Here is a 19,945-nt window from a genome sequence, read left to right on the forward strand (position 1 = left end):
ACATGCAGTATGCGTTCAGTTTAAATATTATTATTTTTGGCACGACTTGATCAAAGCATTATCTCATCCACATTCCAGAATCTGTAATATCTGATACATGCTTGTTTTCAAAGTCTGTAACAAATAACAGCACCTTCTTGATTGTGATTTAGTTTGATGTGAAGAATCAGCGTACCTTTTTGAGGAGGACCAAATATGACGATCTCCATCCAGAGGATCTGTTTGTGGGGAATCGTGTCAACGTCTTCTCTAGACAACTCAACCTCATTGACTATGGAGACCAATATACAGCCAACAAACTTGGCAGCAAGAAAGAGAGGTAGTGACCCCAGCAAACCATAATTTGGTCAAATTATATATAAAAGCTTACGAACTTAAGTATGAAAAGTATAAAGTAAAAATTGGTACCACTTTACTGTAGGGCAGTGTTTACATGAGACCTACTTAAACAAAATAAACAAACCCAATAAATACTATGAAAAATGGCTTATTCCAGTACACATTGTCTGTCATAAAGGCTCCTTTTGTCAACTTTGGTATTTGTTTGTGATTTCAAAGTTAACAGGTCAGATTATTATTTTTTTTCTGAGATTGGTTTATGTCATGACACTGTTTTCTGGGGTGAAATGATATAACACAATTTACAACTGACTTTGTAGTTTAGTGGCATAGAGTGGCATAATGCTGATAAATAGTAAAGCTCCCTTCACTTTTGCCAGTCAGGCCGGTTGGACAAAATATCATATCAGCGTTATGTCACTGTCTCATACCCTGAGCAAAGTCCATGTAATTTCACCCCAGAAAGTGTCATGACAACCTAATGATAGAAAAAAATGACAGATTTTGTCAACTTGACATGGGAGTTGCAAATGCAACCCATATGACCAGTGCCAGCTACTGGAGTGTTTACAGATGTTTACGTAGGTCGATGTCAGTTGTCAAGAAGGGTTTATGTATGCTGCATGAAGCATTATAAATACTACTAGAGATGGGCACATCACATTTCATCATTATCATGATAAATTTAGTTATCGTGATGCACAAAATGCTTTTTGTCTGTACTTAAAGAACACTGACCAGCTGCATGTTTCATTAAGTAGAAAGCCACAATAGTCCTGTTACATTGTGTTTAGGGCAGTTTTGATGGTAGAATGTAGTCCTTTGTATCTGTTTCAAAATATTCTGTTACTTATCGTGTATTGTAAAGTTTTTAAGTATTGTATGGTGTTATTTTTGCCAGATTGCCCAATCCTAAAAGCTACCCTACAGTAAAAAGTTACTGATAAATCAACATTTAATTCCACGATCAAGCTATATTTCTTTGCCTAAAGCTGTGTTGGTGTATTATTACTGTGAACACCTTTTGTCACAGATTGAAAGGTAACACACCATCCTGTATTCTCTGGCTGTGTTATAACTCAGCTAAAAATACTTTCCAAACACCTTAAAGCTTTGTGATGTTCTTCTGTTCTCCTGAAAAGTTCTTTTGGAAATGCAGCAGATGATATCTTTACATGCAGTCAAATAAGCAGTATTTCCATGCCATACAAGATAACGACCAGATGAAGACCAAGCCCAAGCTTCTTTATCTGACTTTGAAATCAGGCTGTGGAGACTAAGTGCTCTTCCCAATCAAACCCAAATTGCATATCTCTGATTACCACACTAATGAATCAGCCTGTCAACCTTTTAAATCGTCACTGCTTTCAGACAGTAATTTCAATTAGTGGTAATCTGGTGACTCAAATGTGGAACGAAAACAAAAACCAGCTTTCTTCACAGTTGCTGCATCTCTTCTGCGCCAGCCTGTGTGCTGGGAATGTAAATCGGAGAGCAAGAGATGAGTGATCAAGAATGGATTGTTTGGTTACACTCACTTGGCTCAAGCTAGGGACAAGGAAAAGAATATATCTTGCTGTAGGGTGTCTATATGCTTCAGTCTATAACAATTCTTTGAGGGGGAAAAAAGTAAAAGTTATTGTAATTTTAAATCTGATTACACTGGCTCATGCAGCTTGTTTCCTAGAACATTTTGGGCATTTTTTGTGGGCACAGACTAAGCACATCTGAGTTAAACTGCAGTGCCAGTTTTGTATTGCCATTAAATATTCATTTTTTCTTGGCTTAGGTGTAATCTGGGTCTGAGAAACTGCTCAATAGTTCTCACTCTTTTCTCTTCCTAGCGCATGAGCAGTATTCATCAACAGATTATGATCCTATGTGTTCATTAAAGTAGAGATAGGACATTATTGGGGACCTTTCAACTACTTAGTTTGTGTCAGGTCAGCTTTTCAAAATTTTAGGCTTGTTCTGCGTTAAGTTTCACAGATTGACATCAATAATGAGTTATGAATTCAGAATGCTTATGCACACGTTTCTGCAATTTTAAATGAAACTAGACATCCCCTTTATTGCCTTTATTTGTTGCTTTCTTAATGAAAAGCTCTTTAGATGAATTAGCTGGCTGTTTTTTAACCAGACTTGCACTGCGAAATATGATGCTTTTTGCTCTGACTAACTGGCATTCTTACTCAGTTTTTTCTTTCTTTTGGCCAAGAAATATAGTAAATGAAAGTTTTTCCAGGGACAAAATAAGGGTGAAAGCACCCCCCCCCCAGTGGACTCAGTCAGAATGTTTGTAAACATAAAGGATGGCTATGCTTACGGATGGATAACTCGCATCTAGTCAGCGAGGAAACAGCTCATTTTAAGTAACAATAAAAAAAGAAATGGACTGAACCAAAACATTGGCAATAATGGTAGAATACTGTTGTGTTTGTGCAATGTCAAATGGACCCAATGATATGATGGATTTGGTCTGTTTTTTTCACATTTTCCAGGTTTCAAATGCAGGTATAGGTGTTATAAGTATTTTAATCCCAGTGAGGCTTTGATAACACTTGCAGCTGAAGCCAATGACCATTTACTGAATTCTTTACTCTTTCAGTTGAAGATAAAGTCACCAAGCACTATTACATGACCCATAATTGTCCGATAATGTGAGAATGTAAACTAGGATGGTATGTTGGTGTGCTCACCTCATATCCCACATTTGATTCTGATCAGGTACTTCATGAGCGCCATGAACGCTTAATAATTTGAACCTCAGCTGAGAACCTTATATGGGTTTGCTTGCCTCATCCTTTCTCACTCCCACAGTCCACATTTTTTTTGTTTGTCTTCCTCAGGACTCTGGCTATGGTTAAGCCAGATGCTGTGACGAAAGTGGGTGACATTATTCAGATGATTTATGATGCCGGCCTTATTGTCACCAAAGCCAAAATGACCAAGTTAACCTGGTAAGCTAAGAATCGGTGTTAAGCCTCCCAACACATTATTTGTCTTACAGCACTTTCTTATTAGCTCAACATGTTTGAGATAGCAGTGCCCACATTAACAGCAGTCATCCCCAGAGTGTGCTTGTGTTTGCCATAGGTGTGTTTGAGATTCTGCCCAATTACAAATGAGCTCATTTAATGTCTTGCAACACATTTTGGTGTCAGTCAGGAAAGCTGTGGAATCAAAGGGAGACTTTTACTAGAAGCAGTTTTAAACTAACATTAAAGGTTGCAGATGTTGCTTGCAGGCCTGCTGTGAATTGTCAGGTGACATAGAGCCTTGGCAGTGGAGAGCAGTCTGTTTAATTACACATGCCAGGAACATATGGCACTGACAAGAGATCTGGGGATTCTTAGTTTAGTTTAGTTAGCTTAGTTTCTAACCTTAATCTAGCATATCTGATCCAACTAATCAGTCACTTTGAAGAAGCCGATTAACTGATTTGATACTGAACTTTGCATAAAGGTAGTTCTCAGGAAAAAAGGCTGGTGGCTAGCTGCAGGGATGTATGCAGACAGTTGAGTCTCTCTTGTTGTTTTGGTGTGCTCATGCTCTGAGCCATTGTATTACTGTTGCAGAAATTGCTCAGTAAACATTGTCCCATTATCCGTCAATTAGCTAGCTACAGATTACATTTGTCCCAACCACAGTATTTACTTGACTGCTTAGGATGTCTAAAAATAAGCATCACCGTCACAGATTGTGGTTCCACTTTGTCGCTCCTAGCTATGAGATTCTTAAGGAAGAATTGCAGTTGCAGATGTAAACTGTTTCACACTAAGTTTGATATTTGGCACAAGATTTAATATGAATGTCAATGTATGTGAATTGTTTTAGTTAACTAAAATCTGTCCACATGAACTGTGAACACATCACATCTTACTTTTAGGTACATTCCAAGATGTTCCAGAAATCAGAGCCATAAGTGACCCAAACCCAACCAAAAATAAATGCTTTAAAGGAGAATTTCATCAAATTTTTCCAAAGGTCTGCTTACTTCAGTTATTGAGATGAAACAACCATTCAGAATGGCCTGGTTCATTGTAGAAAACCTTACCAACTTGCATAGTAGTAGGAACTAGAAGTCATGATGTACACAACACAAGTATAGTCACTTTATTTACTATCCAAAACGACCACCGAACCTACACACGACTTCTGTGTTTTTATAAAATGGTAAAACAATGATAAATCTTAAAAAAAAGTTTCTTTGTATGCTGTTTTTTAGAGATAGCGCAATGCTATTGTTTCTTTTCTGATAGCAATATTGAAACCTTGAATATCAGATACTGATCTGATATTTTTTCTTTTCAAAACTGCTTGGTTTTAAAATTAGCTAATTTTAATTGAAGCACTTCACTTAAGATTAGACTAACTTAGAGCATCTAAAACAGGGGTCCAGGTTGTTGCCCTATTTAAACACACTCACTAAACCTGGCAAATATTGGAGGAGTTGGATCAGGTATGTAAGACCTGTGAGATCACAGGACCCCTGATCTAAAAGTAGACTATCATGCTCAAGCTACTTTACTACCCTACTTGAAGAAATTACACAGCTAACATCAGCACATTACACAGTGTGAGTGTGTTCTGTTTCAGGCTAGATTTCTTACTGGATTGGATCTGATTATTTCTTTTTTCCCCTCTGTATGTGACACAGTGTTCTCTACTGATACCAGCCCGATACTTATATCGGGTTTTGGATCGGTGCCATCTGTGTTATTTTTTGCCTTACAATGTCCTGCTTGTACCTTTCTGCCATGAATTGGTTTAAAAAATGTTTTAGGCCAAAACCTTGTCTCAGAACTGTCAGAAAACAATATCTTAGGCTTTAGGTAGCGTATTCATAACAATGTTATGTCAAAGCTTTCAGCAATGTATCTTTTTTAGAGACATTAAACGCTTCGGATGTCTGGTTCCTATAACCACCATTATGAACAATTCTGAAGTTTCCGTATCAAACCACTCTGAGGGACTTTATTTGCATCTTAATGACTGAATGATTTAAAACTGTAGAAACAGTAGTGGAATTAATTCCTCCACTATTAGTCTAGTTTATTTCCTTGTGTTCTCTATAGGGTTAATTTATTTATTTTTTGTTCATTTTCTCTCTCTGTCTCTCTCACATCATGCGCTCTCTCTCTCTCTCTCTCTCTCTCTCTCTCTCTCTCACTCTCTCTCTCTCTCTCTCTCTCTCTCTCTCACTCACTCCCTGGTGCTCTTTCTGTCTCTCTCTCTCTCTGTCTCTCTCTCTGTTTCTCTCTTTCTCTGTTTCTCTCTCTCTCTCTCTCTCTCTCTCTCTCTCTCTCTCTCTCTGTGTCAGAGCAGCTGGTGGCAGCATTACTCCTGCCTGTGTGGTGTAAACACACACCCAGTCAGACACTGAGACTTCCGCTCAGCTCTGATCTGAAGTGTTAATGAGTGTTGAATAAGTGAAAAAGTATTTCTGCTGATTCATTAGTCATTATCTAATCAAAATTCTACATGTGCAGTTTCTTTGTACTGAAATTTTTTTTGAAAGTCATATTTGCATTTGGTTCTCTGTTGCCTGGCTGCTTTTGCATTACTAGTGATCAGTCTAATTCAAAGTATAACTGTGGGTATCAGCCATATCTGTCTACAGTCTTAACTTTAGGTATAATTGTTTCTTCCTCTTGGAAGACGAGAAGGTGATGTTACAGGGTCAGTCTTTTATGTTACTTGTATTATGGTGGGCAGTGGAGAGAATATCTGTTGACCATTATGCGCTAATGTGTAGGTACGTAGACTAGCGTTGCATATGCTGCAACACTGCTGTCATGTGTAACAAACAGTAATATACTGCAAAGTATATTACTGTTTGTTACAATGTGCTGACTGTCCATTCACTGTGTATTTTAAGACTAGCTATGTCAGTAGTGAAATGTGACCATTTTTCTGTTGGAAAATGCTGAGTGTTAATCTTTTCTTTCCTCCAGGAAGGCTGACTGTGAGGAGGGATTGTGTTGTTTTATGCTGATCAGGACTGTTAATCTTCCATCTGTGTCTTAGTTTGCACTTTACTGAGAAAAAATGTTTGTAAACGCTTAATATAATATTTACACTATGTAGCTCTAAACTGTCATATCTATTTAAACTGCGGTGAGGGAAAACATGTTGCAGGGTCATTCAGTGAATGATAGAAAAATAAATGAGATTATTTGAGACTTCTGGACCGACTGAATGGGAACAAATTGTTCTTGCTTTGAGCCTCTGTCTTATAGAAGTGAGCTAGGCTCATTGGATCACTTATTAACTGTGTGTACTTTTATGGCTTTCTTACAGGAAGCAGGCAGCAGACTTTTACATGGAACATCAGTCAAAGTCTTTTTTCAAGTAAGTCTTTCCTGGGTGAATGATTCACTCATGTGCCGAGGTTGCAGGTGAGCTTTTCAAAGAAATTTTAAAGGCCAAACCGCTTGCATAAGCATTCTTGTGACGTTGCACTGATTCTGAGACGATGTATCTGTAACCTTCTGATGTCTTTGAATGACATTGCTGTGTTTTTACAACAAGGCAGTGACGTAGCAGAGCTCTTGCACTCACCTTTGAACTGAAACTTTTAGAATCTTTGGAATCATTGGAGGATGTTGCAAGGACATACTGGTGCCATTGTATGTGGTCTTGTCCTTCAGACTTCTCCGGTGTCACAAAGATTTTAAATGTACTGCTCAGGAATGTTTCCTTACTATGATCTTTTAAGTTGATAATGTTGTCAGCTAAGATTATTTTCACCACATACACACTTATGCTTTTTTTTTTTTTCTCCTCTCCTTTTGGCTAAACAGTAACCTGATGCAGTTCGTCACCTCTGGGCCAGTGATTGTCATGGAGCTAATGGGAGATGAGGCGGTGTCAGTCTGGAGGAAAGTTCTGGGTCCCACTGACTCCAGCTTGGCACGCAAAGATGCTCCGAACAGCCTCCGTGCTCAGTTTGGCACAGATGGCACGAAAAATGCAGGGCATGGGTCAGACTCCTTGGCATCTGCAGCAAGGGTATTTAAAACACCACACTCCATCCAGTTCTGAAAATGCCAGTCACACTGGCCAAATATTCTGCAGGAAAGACCAACATTCTCCTGTTTGCAATCATCTTTAGAATTCTCAGAAAAAGAAGCGACAGGCCTATCATTCAATCTGATTCATTTATTTTTTCACAGTCATGAATTTTTGCTGATGGTTTATTGCCATTGACAGTGTAGTTCATTATAGGGGTGGACAATATGACAAAAATATTATATCATGATGCTTCAAGATATTTTCATCATATGATATGCATCACAATATTATTTTATTCTGAGATTTAATAAGGTAGAACTTGTGCCGAATATAAAAACATTGTAATGACAGAACTGAAGACTGCTTTTTATTCAGTGTGTTCATACACTTCACTAAATCCAATTAACCTACCAAATTATGCTCACTTTGTACTGAAATATGTAGTTAGTCAGTGTTCAAGTACTCTTTAAGTACCTCTAACTCATTGCATGCAACTAATGAGGTTAAAAGGTAAAGTGGCCCTCTAAAGGAGGTCAGAAGTTCGAATTTTTGTTGTTTTCGTAAGACCTGTCTTATGAAATGTTTTTTTTTGCCTCAGCCTAAGTGATGAAAACACACCCAATACCAAATTGACATTCTGTTTGTTGTTACATAAACATATAAAGCTGTGAAAGCTAGTAGCTGTAAAAAAAATGGAGCTCAAATAATGTTCGATCAGGTGATGATGTAATAATTGTAACAGGCCTAGTGAATCCAAATGATCAAACACTGACAGAATCAATTTTTTTTTCTTGGTCAGTGTGCACTGGCCTTTAGATAAAATGTTTAAGATTAAATACACTGTGTAATATTAATCTAAACTTTTGCTTTTTGAATGAACAACATTTCAGCTACTCATTAAAGATTAAATATGACTTGATTAAATAAGATGTTTAATTCTTGCACTTGGCACAGCCTGAAATTTACTGCTTTTCTAGTACTTAGTTTTTTCTCTTTCTCTCTAGGAGCTGGAGTTTTTCTTTCCTTCCACTGCAGGGCATGGCCCCTCCAACACAGCCAAATACTCAGACTGCACCTGTTGTATCATCAAACCTCATGCTATCTCAGAGGGTAAGACTCCAAATACACAAATAACATACATACATATTGGCCTCTGGTTTGATGGAGAGAAGGCCAATTGTATGGTTTCATATAGAAACATAAATGTGGAACATTAATGGCTAAAGCTGGTTGCACATGGTTTGCATGGGCTTGAAAAAATGTTAAATGTCCTTGAGATTTCTTAAAATTTTGCTTGAGGTGTTCAAAGTATTTGAATAGCTTACTTACATACTGTGAGTAGGCGTTTGTGGTGTGTACAGGATTAAAGTGAAACAAGAGCATGTGCAGGGAGAGGGGCGCATTACAGCTTCACATACATTCTGTATGTCGGAAATAATATTGGAACATTTAACAGGAGAACAAAAGCATTAACTTTGCATGCAGGTTGATGTAACAAGATTTTATTAATGTCAGACCATGTCTATGAGTTCATTCATCATTAAATTTTTGGTCCAGCAGTGATGAGAAATCTTCTACCCACTTTATGTATGTGTGTATGTATGTCTATGCATCCATACTCATGATCTGTGTATTTGCAATTGGTGGTTTGTAAAAATCTTATAAAGACATGCTGGAGGCATTAAAGGCCAAGCAAGTCTGCCTGTTTTGTCATCGTTTGGGCTATTTTAAGTGACTAGTGATGAGCCTGTGTTTTATTTGTCCTGCTTATTACTTACTTATTGTATTGTCTTTTGGATAGGCATGGCTTTGTTTTAATAGGTCCCTAAAACTGAGTGGAGTGACCCTTGAAAGACTTTTGGAGAATTGTTTGGAGAATGTATAGCGAGTGTGTCCCTGCAGTTGTACCTTTTAAGGTCCACTGCAATTCTTCTATGTGTTTCATACTGTTTAAAATTCTTTGCTTGGATAACTCTGTCCTTCCACTCATGCTGTACCGTCGTTGTACTTGTTATACATTGATGAGTGTGTCACCCCTAAAGCTAGCGCATACTCTTAACCAACCTTTTCTCCGGATTTTTCCAAATCCCTCTCCTGATCCCTGTTCATGGAGCATGCCGCCAGGGCACTGACCTGTGAAATCTCAAATCCTCTGAATGGAGCTGAGGTAGATATTTCACATAGCCACCATGGGTTGAACAGGCCTGTAGTTGATCTTTCACATTGCTGTGGGCAGATAGGCCTGGAGGGAATATTCCGCTAAGGCAGAAACTCACCAAACCACAATGATAGTTTATGAAATCAGCTGTGAACTCAGGAAAATGGGAACATGATATAAGAAGAACTTTTTTCACTTATTCTCACAAATATCTGTGTGTTGCATTTGACAGGTAATTTGGTCATATTCAAATTATTAGATGGCTGTGTTTTGAAATTCTGTCTGGCTTTGCTAGTGTGAGTTTTAAAGGGTCCAAACACTTGCTGAAGCTTCTACAGCAGCATAGACATGAAACTTAATAGACTTGAATGACACTGACCACAATTCAGGGAAGTAAAAAGTATCCATTGTGCTATTTAGGGGGCCATATGGAGCAAATGGTAACTTCTAAGCTGAAAAACATTGACTCTTAGATCTTAGAACTTTTCTTGCATAAAGTAAACAACATTTTGTTAGCTTTGATTCATTTCAGTCATGCATTTAGATTTTGATTTTAGCAGGCTGGTCACCTCTAGCCATACAGTGCCACTCTGCGGCCCACACTAACTAAACCCTCACCTCAACACAAAATAATACAATAAACACATAAACACACCTTGCCTAACTAATGAACAACAAACAACATAAACAACATTTAACGTCCCTTTGGCGTGAGAGGGGCAGGGCATGTGGGGCAGCTCTGCGTAGCACCACGCGCCTAGAGCCCCTTCTACTAACTGGAGTAAGCGGAAGCTGCTTCAGTATGAATTTTGGCAGCTTTCTTCTAAAGGGGTGCATCATAATCTACATTTAACTTTTTCAAAATAGCTTAAACTCGTGAACTCAAGCTGCATCTTCACCAAAACTGGCGTGCATGCCTTACGCAGCCAGATGTACACACTGCAAAGTGTTTTACTCTCCGTCATAGCTACAAGGCCCTATTTACACTGCCTTCCAAAGTTTGGAATTACTTGTAATATTAATCATTGTAATTCAACAATTACTTAGATTGTAGAATGAAATGTTATAAACTAAACCAAAACCTAAATTAGTGATTTACTCACAATTTAAAGTATTTTGTGAACAACATGTTATGACATATTAAAAAACAGAAAATGTTATTAAATAATAAACATCTATTTGTTGTTATTTCTTGCACCAAAAGTACTATAAATATTTGATTAGAGAGACTTAGTCACTGTTTTTCATGTATGATGCATTCTCAATGTTCATATTATTAGAAGTTCATTTCATGCATGACATACAGCTTTCTCAATTATTATGGCATCATCTACAACTATATCATTGAAAATGTCTAAGCTTTTACATGTTCCTTTTACAGAAACATTTTTGAAACCTGTATATTATTGGCAACATATTACAATGATGTTATACATGTATCTGTAGCAAAATGGGTTTTTATAATATTAAAAACAATACAAGACAAGAGCTACAAATGCTGATGCAGTAATCCAATAGCCAATACAGGTAAACCTACTAGTGGATTTTGGTGGACCCCTAGCCCATCTTCCCCAAAATATGGCACACATGTTCCCTATTTGTCCAAAAAATTCCTTGCTTGGAACCTTTCCAAATATACTTTACTATACAATTTTAAAGATATATAAATATACATAAATTCTTATGTGTTATTGCTGTTATGTATTACCTTGTCTATGCTTATTTTAAGACTCTTAAAATAAGAAGCAAGATCAATAACTCCTTACAACATAGCCAACTTGTGGCCCCTGAGTATCTCATCTAGTTTATGTGCAGATCTGAGCTCTGCCACTTGGAACCAAATTCAAGTGCTCAAAGGCTTAGGCATAGTTGCGTAGTTGTATTGAGCCGTTTAAGAATGTTGCCCTCATGGCCAGTAGTCCAAAAAGGAGATGTTTTTGACCTTTTGCCCTGCTGTTTTGATGGTTCTGCCACGCAATAGGATCGACACAGAAAACACTTTAGTATCAGTGACACCTGACAAAAATGAAAGAAAAAAAATGTTAAAATGTTTTAGATTTCACACAGTTGAATCTCAATTACATGTTGGAACAGTTTTTTTCCCCCTCTGGTCATGCTTTAAGGTCTCCTGTCCTGTGAAGTGATGAGAGCCCCGTTATGCTCGAGCTCTTAGTCAAGGACTTTTCACCTGCTCGCAATGTGCTGCTCTTCTCTGAGTCACCAGGTTGGCAGATACCTCCAGAGACCCACTGTGAGCGTATGCACACAGCACACACTCCCACACACACAGTAACATTTCAGACCTCCGGTGGGAGTGTGTCCTGCCTGCAGGCCTCCAGCTTGGATGCTGACGGGTGGTGATTCAGCGAGGATTGTAGCCTGTATTATTTATTTATTTATTTATTTATTTATTTTTTGATTGAGAGGTCTGGAGCCCAGCAAGTTTGTGACCACTGAGACGAATAATAGCCAGTATCAAAAGTCTCTGTCAAGCGAGCTGGTATGATGGAAGTAATTTGAGAGATTAGGCCATAGTCCCCCTAGTAATTCTGCTGGCTGGTCATGTGTGGCAGGTTCCCTTGTGTTGTTGCTTTGCTTTTTGTTATGTGATCCTCAACAGAGTGCTGTTCATATGTATAATACAATCCCTCAACTGTTGTTAGTTAGCCTCACTTATTTAGTCAGCCCACTAATCTCGCCCTGTGAAAAGTCACCATCTCATCATATTGTGTAACAAGCTATTAGATTAGAGCAACATGTAAATTTTTTTTCTTTTTTGTCTCCGCACGAGCTCTTATGGATGTTCATGAATCAAGTTAATTCAGCCTGCCGAAGAGAAAACATTGCTGTAGAGAAATGTAGTTATTCAAAAATGTTAGCTGCAATGCAGACACCGCGAATATGACCTCTTGATCTGCATGCTGCTGGTAAGGGAGAGGCATGATGATGATAAATGGCTAATCATTTACTCGTCCTTATTGTTCATAGGTCTCATCCTGAGACATATATTACACTTTCACCAGGACAAACCCTAATGATGTTTTAACAGAAAACCATTGGAGCCTGGTGAAATTTTAAAACCGTTTGTGTGAAGCCTGTGTATCCATTTTTTAGTGCAGTCATCAAGATCATGTTACTTAGGAGCTTGCCCACAATATAACTTAAACTTTGGGCATTGTTCATTAATCTTGCTTGTGAGCCACCCCATATGGATCAAAGTCTAGCTTGGTAGAAACAGCCAATAGAAATACAACCTCAACAGTAGCTTCAACCAGTAGAACTAAACTATCCATGGGGCTCAACTAATTGTAAAGTGTGTTTGAATTCAGTGCTGTGCAGAAGACTCAACCAGTAAAAGGTCTGACGTAAATCCGTCAAGATATGTTATCAGTAGAAATTGGCTATGTTAAGGCTTTCATAAATTAATGTACCTTCATTACATTAGATCATGTAGATCTTACCCATGACCAACCATGCTTGGCTTAACTGAAGAAAAACCTCTCAGCCAATGAAAGAGCAGACTCGTGACTAGAATAGAGAAATGTGTTGCTAGGCAGCCACAACACCATTGCCTAGCAACAGGCCTGGTTGCGTCTGGAAGCTCCTGATGTGACTGGGACCTCAGCCTCAGTGTTAATGCTAAGGGAGAACATGGAGGATGTGTGAAGGTGCCATTCACATGGCCTTAGAAGCTCCATGGATGGTACTGTAGCTCTAGTGAATAAGGGAAAAAGTCTGTAAGGAATGTCAGAAACGTGACATTATTTTTGTATTTTGGTCAGTTTGTTTTCCTGCTCTATTTGTGGTGTCGGGTTGGCCTCTCTGTTGTTAGTTTGCCCAGACTCTATTTAACCGCCCTGTTTACTGTCATTTGAACCGTCATCCTCCATCAGCACTGTCCCCGCTGTTCTCAAGTATACACTAATATGCTGTTGATGAATACATGCTATTATACCAGCTTGCTTGTGTTTGGAGATGGAACACAGAGCAGCTCAATGCTAGGAACCACTTGTACCCTGAATGTAAACCTTATGTGGCAAAGACTTTAATGACTTTGTTTACTTTCTGGATATGAATGAGTCTATTTTAGGACTACTCTCTTAATGTTTGTGCTTAGTTAAAAATCTTTCTTAGTTCTGAATTAGGTTTAGTCAATGTCTCAAAAACGTACATTTTGTGTTTTTCTTGGAGCAGTTTTGATTTCAGATGGAAAATACAAGAAACAGTAGAAACCTTTTGGCTAAAATGGTACATTTTGGTCTTACTAGACTCCTTGCCTGCTTGAGAGTTTTAGTATAATTGCGGTGTGCTCATTCCAGAGGAGGCTATGTGGAGGCAAAGCTACAACTACTGCCTTTGTGACATTTCATATTGAACCGTAAAGGGGAATACCACCGATTTTTCAAAATTTGTTGGAGCACATAGTTAGAAACTAGACCTTTTTTGTAAGTCCCATGATGCAAATGCAGTCTCAGTGAATGCATTTACTGCTTTCTTTTATTTACATTTTTGACTCAAGCCAATGCACACAATTCACATTTTGTTTGTTGCAGCATAATATGAGTGTGTAACAACTGTGGAAAGTCAATTAGGATTGTGTTATATAATAATTGTAACGGACATAGTTTATTACCTGAAATGGTTATGAATATGTTTCCCTATTCCTGGTGTGTTGTTTTATAATGATGTGACAAAGTTTGAGTCTAAAATTGATGTGTTTACAATTCATGGCAGACAGGTACATGGAGGGCATTGTAAGGAGAAATGGTACCCAAAGGAACCCAAATTTTTCAGCATTGAGTTTACGACTGGCTTTGGATAGTAAATAAAAAGGCTACGTTTGTGTTGTAGATATTATGACCCCTGATTCCTATCACCACTTCTATAAAAAAAAGTCTTCCTTTTCTCTACATTTACACCAATCCACTCTGCATGACTTTTACATCTCTAAGACTGAATTATACAAACATTTTTTAAAAATCACTGGACTACCCCTTCAACTATCATGGCTGACCCTGAAAGCTAAACAGGTATTCTAAAGTCCCCTCCAAGAATTACAGCTTGTTTGTCAGTCATGACATCAAGAGATCTTTTTGACATCCTTTATTATTAGCAGAGTGGCATTATAAGTATAAGGGTCTATCTGTCAACACAACTCTGTTGTGGTCAGTTGCAATAAAATACAGGCTGATCTCAGTATGGTGTATGAGTTTTTTCCATTTGCTGTTCATCATTCCCTGTTGAGCTGGCTCTTACCTCATACCACCTTCTTTTTCGGAACACCAAACGCAGGCACCTCACTGTCTGACATGCTCACCCTGCGTATGACGTCAAGTCACAATGCTTAAGCTCAGAAAGGAGAAGACTGTCAGTGTGGTTGAATACATATCAGTTTTAGTTAGCTGTTATTAAAGTGCGCAAAAAATATTGCCTGGACTAGAGGCTGAGTCTTTGTCACGTCTGAGGGGAATCCTGCTGATGGTGACAGGTCTAACACGATGCATGAGGCTTAGCGTGATTACAACCAGAGTCTTGGGGCTTTTTTCCCAGCATTGCTCCTGATGACTCATATCTTCCTCACAGGTCCCACAGCAGCCAAACGGGTGTACATGTAACAGAATGGCTCAGAATAGCATTAAGCACTGTGATGCATAGTGCATTACACAGTCAGGAGAAGATAAAGAGCATTGTTGTCTTGACTGGAGCATCAGTAGTTCTGGAGACAAAAAGATGAAGACCATCATATTATATCTGTAACATCTACTTTTGTCAGTGTGGATTACTATATTTTCATTTGCATTAATTTGTATTTTTTATATGTAAGCATGTATAACTCTTGACTACTTTTTTAGTTTTAAAATGAACTTTAGCATGTATTTTATTATTATTTATTTATATATATATTTTTTTGCGTTTACAGCTCTGACAGGAAAGATCTTGAACTCCATTGCCGAAGCTGGATTTGAGATTTCTGCCTTGCAGATGGTAAGTGCACTGCCAGTTCTAATCGAACCACCATTTAGACACAGCTTTCCCTTTGATAAATCGTGCATGTTTCTTTGGATAAGTTTTGAATGAGTAAAGGGTTTGTTCTTGTGAATCAAACATAAACTGTGTATGGAGCTTGATCAGAATTATAGTGGTAGAATTTTTTTTTAAATGTTACAAAGTGTCACAAGAATATTGACGCAGTGGCCCTTTTCAGAGAAGCTGAAATCACGTGACTGAAAGGTACACTTGATTGCTAATGGTCTAACGTGACCTTGCTGTCAACCAGGCAATCAGTGACCAAGTCAGTGACTTATTACAATTTTCTGTGGAGATTCTCCCTGGCCAATTATATAGCTACAAAGCTGTCACATGGTTTTTGCTGAATATAGTGTACAGTGGCTGTCCTCAGCTAGAACCAGTCAATGGCGTGTTGCTACTACAATAATCTTTAAGTCATGCAGTAGGTGCATGGTTGAACATGTGAATGTGTTGTGGTAAAAACACTGAGATTATATTTGGCAGTGTTAGCGCTAGGCCGTTGCCTTGGCATAAATTTCTGTTCTTAAGCAATTGGGCTAACTTTACAGGAAGGCTTCTGATTTTCACTAATACTGAGCTTATTGCCAAGGTCTAGCCTTTGATATTAACCTAGAGTTTGATAGATGACCTTCTCTTTTGCCTATTTCCCATAGAAAGTAATAAACACTCTGATGTTTACCTGTTTTTGTAAAAAGGGGCATTTTGTTACTATAATAGTTTGATAGATGACCTTCTCTTTTGCCTATTTCCCATAGAAAGCAATAAACACTCTGTGTATTTACCTGTTTTTGTAAAAAGGGGCAATTTGTTACTATAATATTTTACACCTCTTAAGAGTAAGGAGCTCTATTTTAAATCCTCAGTTTACTGGGCCAGCTTCCCAGATATTTAGTGTAATTTAACTACTGCATATGTCCATTTATGCTTGTGTATATAAAGCAGAATTATTTACTATAATCATTTTGATTCTCTTTACAGTTTAACCTGGATCGAGCAAATGCAGAGGAGTTTTTAGAAGTTTATAAAGGGGTGGTCACAGAGTATACGGTAAGTAGAGAGGTAGCTTTGCTTCACACTTTCAGCAAAGTAGTGCTTTGTAGCAGCACGCTTGGAAAATGCAGGGTTTAACAGACAGCTTTTCAGTTTTTTTGTGCAGTGCTTTTTAGCAGAACTTTCAGAAAATCTAGTGCTCAAGTGTTATTGTGTACAACCTGACTTTTATATTTGTTAGTAAGCTTTAATAAATGTTTTTGCTCTCAAGTTAATTAATTTCAGCCAAGCTAGAGGCGATTCATATTCACACTCCTCTTGCTCTACAAATAAGACATATTCAGCCCTGGGAAATTGAGGCCTAGGGTTATCGTGCTGTGTACAGAACCTTGTCCGTTGCCATGAAAACTCTCTCATCACCATACTGATTGCCTCGCTGCTTACTTGCACACTGGGGTGGCAGGCCTGCTACTTCAGTCAAGTACCTTGGCTTTGTGGTCAGTATTTTATTTCCGAGTTATGTCAGGAGTACAGACACCTTGTTGAATCCTTCAAGACTGCACATTTATTTGATTTAAAAAATTTGCATTAATAGCTGTGCAGATGGTCTGTGCTGTATGCCTCTATTAGTTGTTGTTTTTTTTAACTCCCATGGGTGTCATTCCCTATCCATGCACTACACATGCATTCCCTGCCATAACACACCTAACGCATCTTTGCTGGTGGGAGCCATTGTTTGTATAATAGTGCATATGAATCTGTTTGCCAGAATTTAGGACAGCAAACACCAGCGAATTGAACAACTTTAAAATAGTTAATCTACTCTGTTCGCACCTAATTCCTGTAACGTTGACAAAATTCCGAAGGATATCTCGGCTCTGAGAGAGTTTCAGCTTTTTGTGAAGGAGACGGCATATCTTGCAGATCTCTGCTTGCTTTGTCTCTATAATGAGTACATGCAGATATATCTATGCTATAGTAATATGTCCAAATGAGACTGATCCCATTATATCATTTGTATATTGAGAAAGAGTTGAGACAGCTAATTCCACACATAATTAGACCTTCACTACACTTCCTTTACTTCTTTTGAAATTACCATTATTTGTCAGTTGGTTTTTGACCACTTGTGGAAAAGTTGTCTAATTTATACACTTTTAATGATTTTATGACTTTAGAACTAAAAAGTAAACACTTAAATTTAGGCCAAATACTGTAAGATTGCATAGTTTGAAGGGCCCAAATTATGGAAAACCAAATTTTCTTTCCTTTTTTGAAATAAATTTGATGCAGCATAAAAACATTGTTCAATTATTGTCCTATTATCTATTTATTTAGCCAACAGCTGTTTATTTCCGCCCATTCTCAGTGAAGTCGTGAGAAGTGTTTCAGCCCAGACTGCTTTTTGAATAAGGCACAATGCAGCGCAGCTAATTAGAACAGTGCTCATTTATATATGTCAGTCTTAAGGGCACAAGGACAACAAAACAGTCTACTTTTAAGGGATAGAGAGGTTGGAAATGGTCACATAAACATTTAATTAGGACTGTTTTGGTATATAAACCTACTTCTTTTTTTGTATAAGTGGACTTGAAAAAAGTAGAATGCAAGATAGATATAGAATATTAGCCCACATATTGTTCTCCTAAAAAGTCACTGTTTGGGTAAAGGAAATGCTCTTGTAACAGCAGTACAACTTCAGCAGTTCAGCCAAAGCCTCTGCTCTACTATCACTTTAACTTCTTTCTGTTGGGACATACTGAGGGTGATGGTAGAGCAGAGGCTTTGGCTAAACCGCTGAAGTCTTTTGATCAACTTCTTTATTTCTCTTGATAACACTTACACAAGGCCATAGGAGCGATGGTGGTCTAATTATAGTTTAGAAGGGAAAATTTTAGTCAGTACAGTATGCTGGAGGTTATCATTATTCTTCTCTTTTGTATACTTGTAATTCAGTAATGAAAGGTGGTTGTGGATATTTACTGTCTGAAGGCTGTCATTGTCGTTGTTGTTGTTGTCGTTGTTGTTGATGTCGATAAATTAAACCAGAAAAAGAAGATAGAGTTTGCTTAACACAAACATTTTAAGTAATTATATCAAGTTTGTTATTTGTGGTGGGCAATTACGCATTTTTGAAAACAGTCATGCTCTTATAAGAGCATTAATTAGCGCATGCATTCTTTAGTGCATTGAGGTCTGTGCTATGAGTCGTGTTTATGCAGTTGTGTTACCTCATGTCTTTTTGTTTGGGTCATTGTTTTTTCCAAACACTACTCATACTACCACCCGGCCGTAATAAAGCCTGTTTTCAGCAATTTACAACACCTAAGGCAAAGTGCAAGAGTGCAACAGCACCCAAAACATTCAGTCAGGTTTTTTTTTTCGCTACTACTTTGATGAGCCTGTCCTAGTCTAATCATATGGCTATATTTTATTCTTAATTATGTAACCAGTAAGTTTATATATTTGGTTTTATGTATTTGTTTTGTAACCATTGGCTAAAATGGCTGTTGACAAACAGTATTAAAACAGTATTTAAAAAATCTGAATTTATAGTTTTTACTTTACATTTTAAGAAACAAATCATCTATGTATTCATAATGCTTTGGCATCCTGTCCACATGTAGCCACAGAACATGGTTTAGGTTGGCAGAAAAGGCAATTGTTTTGTAGTAGGGACATTGACATGATGTGCGTTTTTTGTGTCTGTTATTTTCCCATAAAAATAATTTAATAAATACTCAACTTTATATCAAATTATTCAACAATATCTCTGTTCTCTGAACCAATTATGAGTGCATCCGTATAAAATTCATGTAGTGCCCCCAAAATCTAAAAATGTCAGGTCGTGCAACTGCCAATCATGTATGTTAATTAAGTACACAATCAAAAAAGGTAATTTAGTTATATAAAATTCTAAATGAAATATTTAGGTTTAAAAACGTTAAAATAAAAGCCATGTTGCAAAATAATACAACTTTAAAAGTACTCAACTCACTGAAAGTTCTTACTTCAGTCTGCAAGTTCTTACTTCATCCAATGTCAGATGGCACAACCAAAAACAAACGACTTTTATTTTGGCATGCTTTTATGAAAGAGAGGCCAGGGAATTGTATCATAAAGAAGACCCCAAGCAACCTTCAAGATGCAATGGCAGGGTCAGTAGCCCTTTCACAGATTTTGGGGAAAAAAAAATTTAATCATGGTTAGAATGGTTCATTTTACCATATACCCTTACCTGACAACACATGAAAATGTGTAATTACTTTAATAATGTTAATTTATCTGAAAAATAAGTATAAACTCAAGTTTAAGGACAAAGGTGTCTCTACGGGTGTCTAAGTAGATGCCTGTTTAATGTGAATTTGGTGTGAAAGGTCAGGTGGCACAACTAGTAAGTTAAATGGTGCA

At 37.6% G+C, this 19,945-nt stretch overlaps 1 protein-coding gene across 1 annotated transcript in view; it reads left to right on the plus strand.

Moving 5' to 3' along the window:
• nme7 (NME/NM23 family member 7) overlaps nucleotides 1–19,945 on the plus strand; it is a 47,392-nt gene that overhangs the window by 4,339 nt on the left and 23,108 nt on the right. The window contains exons 3-9 of the mRNA XM_036570314.1: nucleotides 153–319; nucleotides 3,189–3,299; nucleotides 6,643–6,693; nucleotides 7,146–7,353; nucleotides 8,361–8,466; nucleotides 15,435–15,499; nucleotides 16,523–16,591. Coding sequence (XP_036426207.1) covers nucleotides 153–319; nucleotides 3,189–3,299; nucleotides 6,643–6,693; nucleotides 7,146–7,353; nucleotides 8,361–8,466; nucleotides 15,435–15,499; nucleotides 16,523–16,591 — 777 coding nt within the window. The remainder of the gene's footprint in view (nucleotides 1–152; nucleotides 320–3,188; nucleotides 3,300–6,642; nucleotides 6,694–7,145; nucleotides 7,354–8,360; nucleotides 8,467–15,434; nucleotides 15,500–16,522; nucleotides 16,592–19,945) is intronic.

The sequence above is a fragment of the Colossoma macropomum genome, unplaced genomic scaffold, assembly GCF_904425465.1.
Source record: "Colossoma macropomum unplaced genomic scaffold, Colossoma_macropomum, whole genome shotgun sequence".
Classification (NCBI taxonomy): Eukaryota; Metazoa; Chordata; class Actinopteri; order Characiformes; family Serrasalmidae; genus Colossoma; species Colossoma macropomum.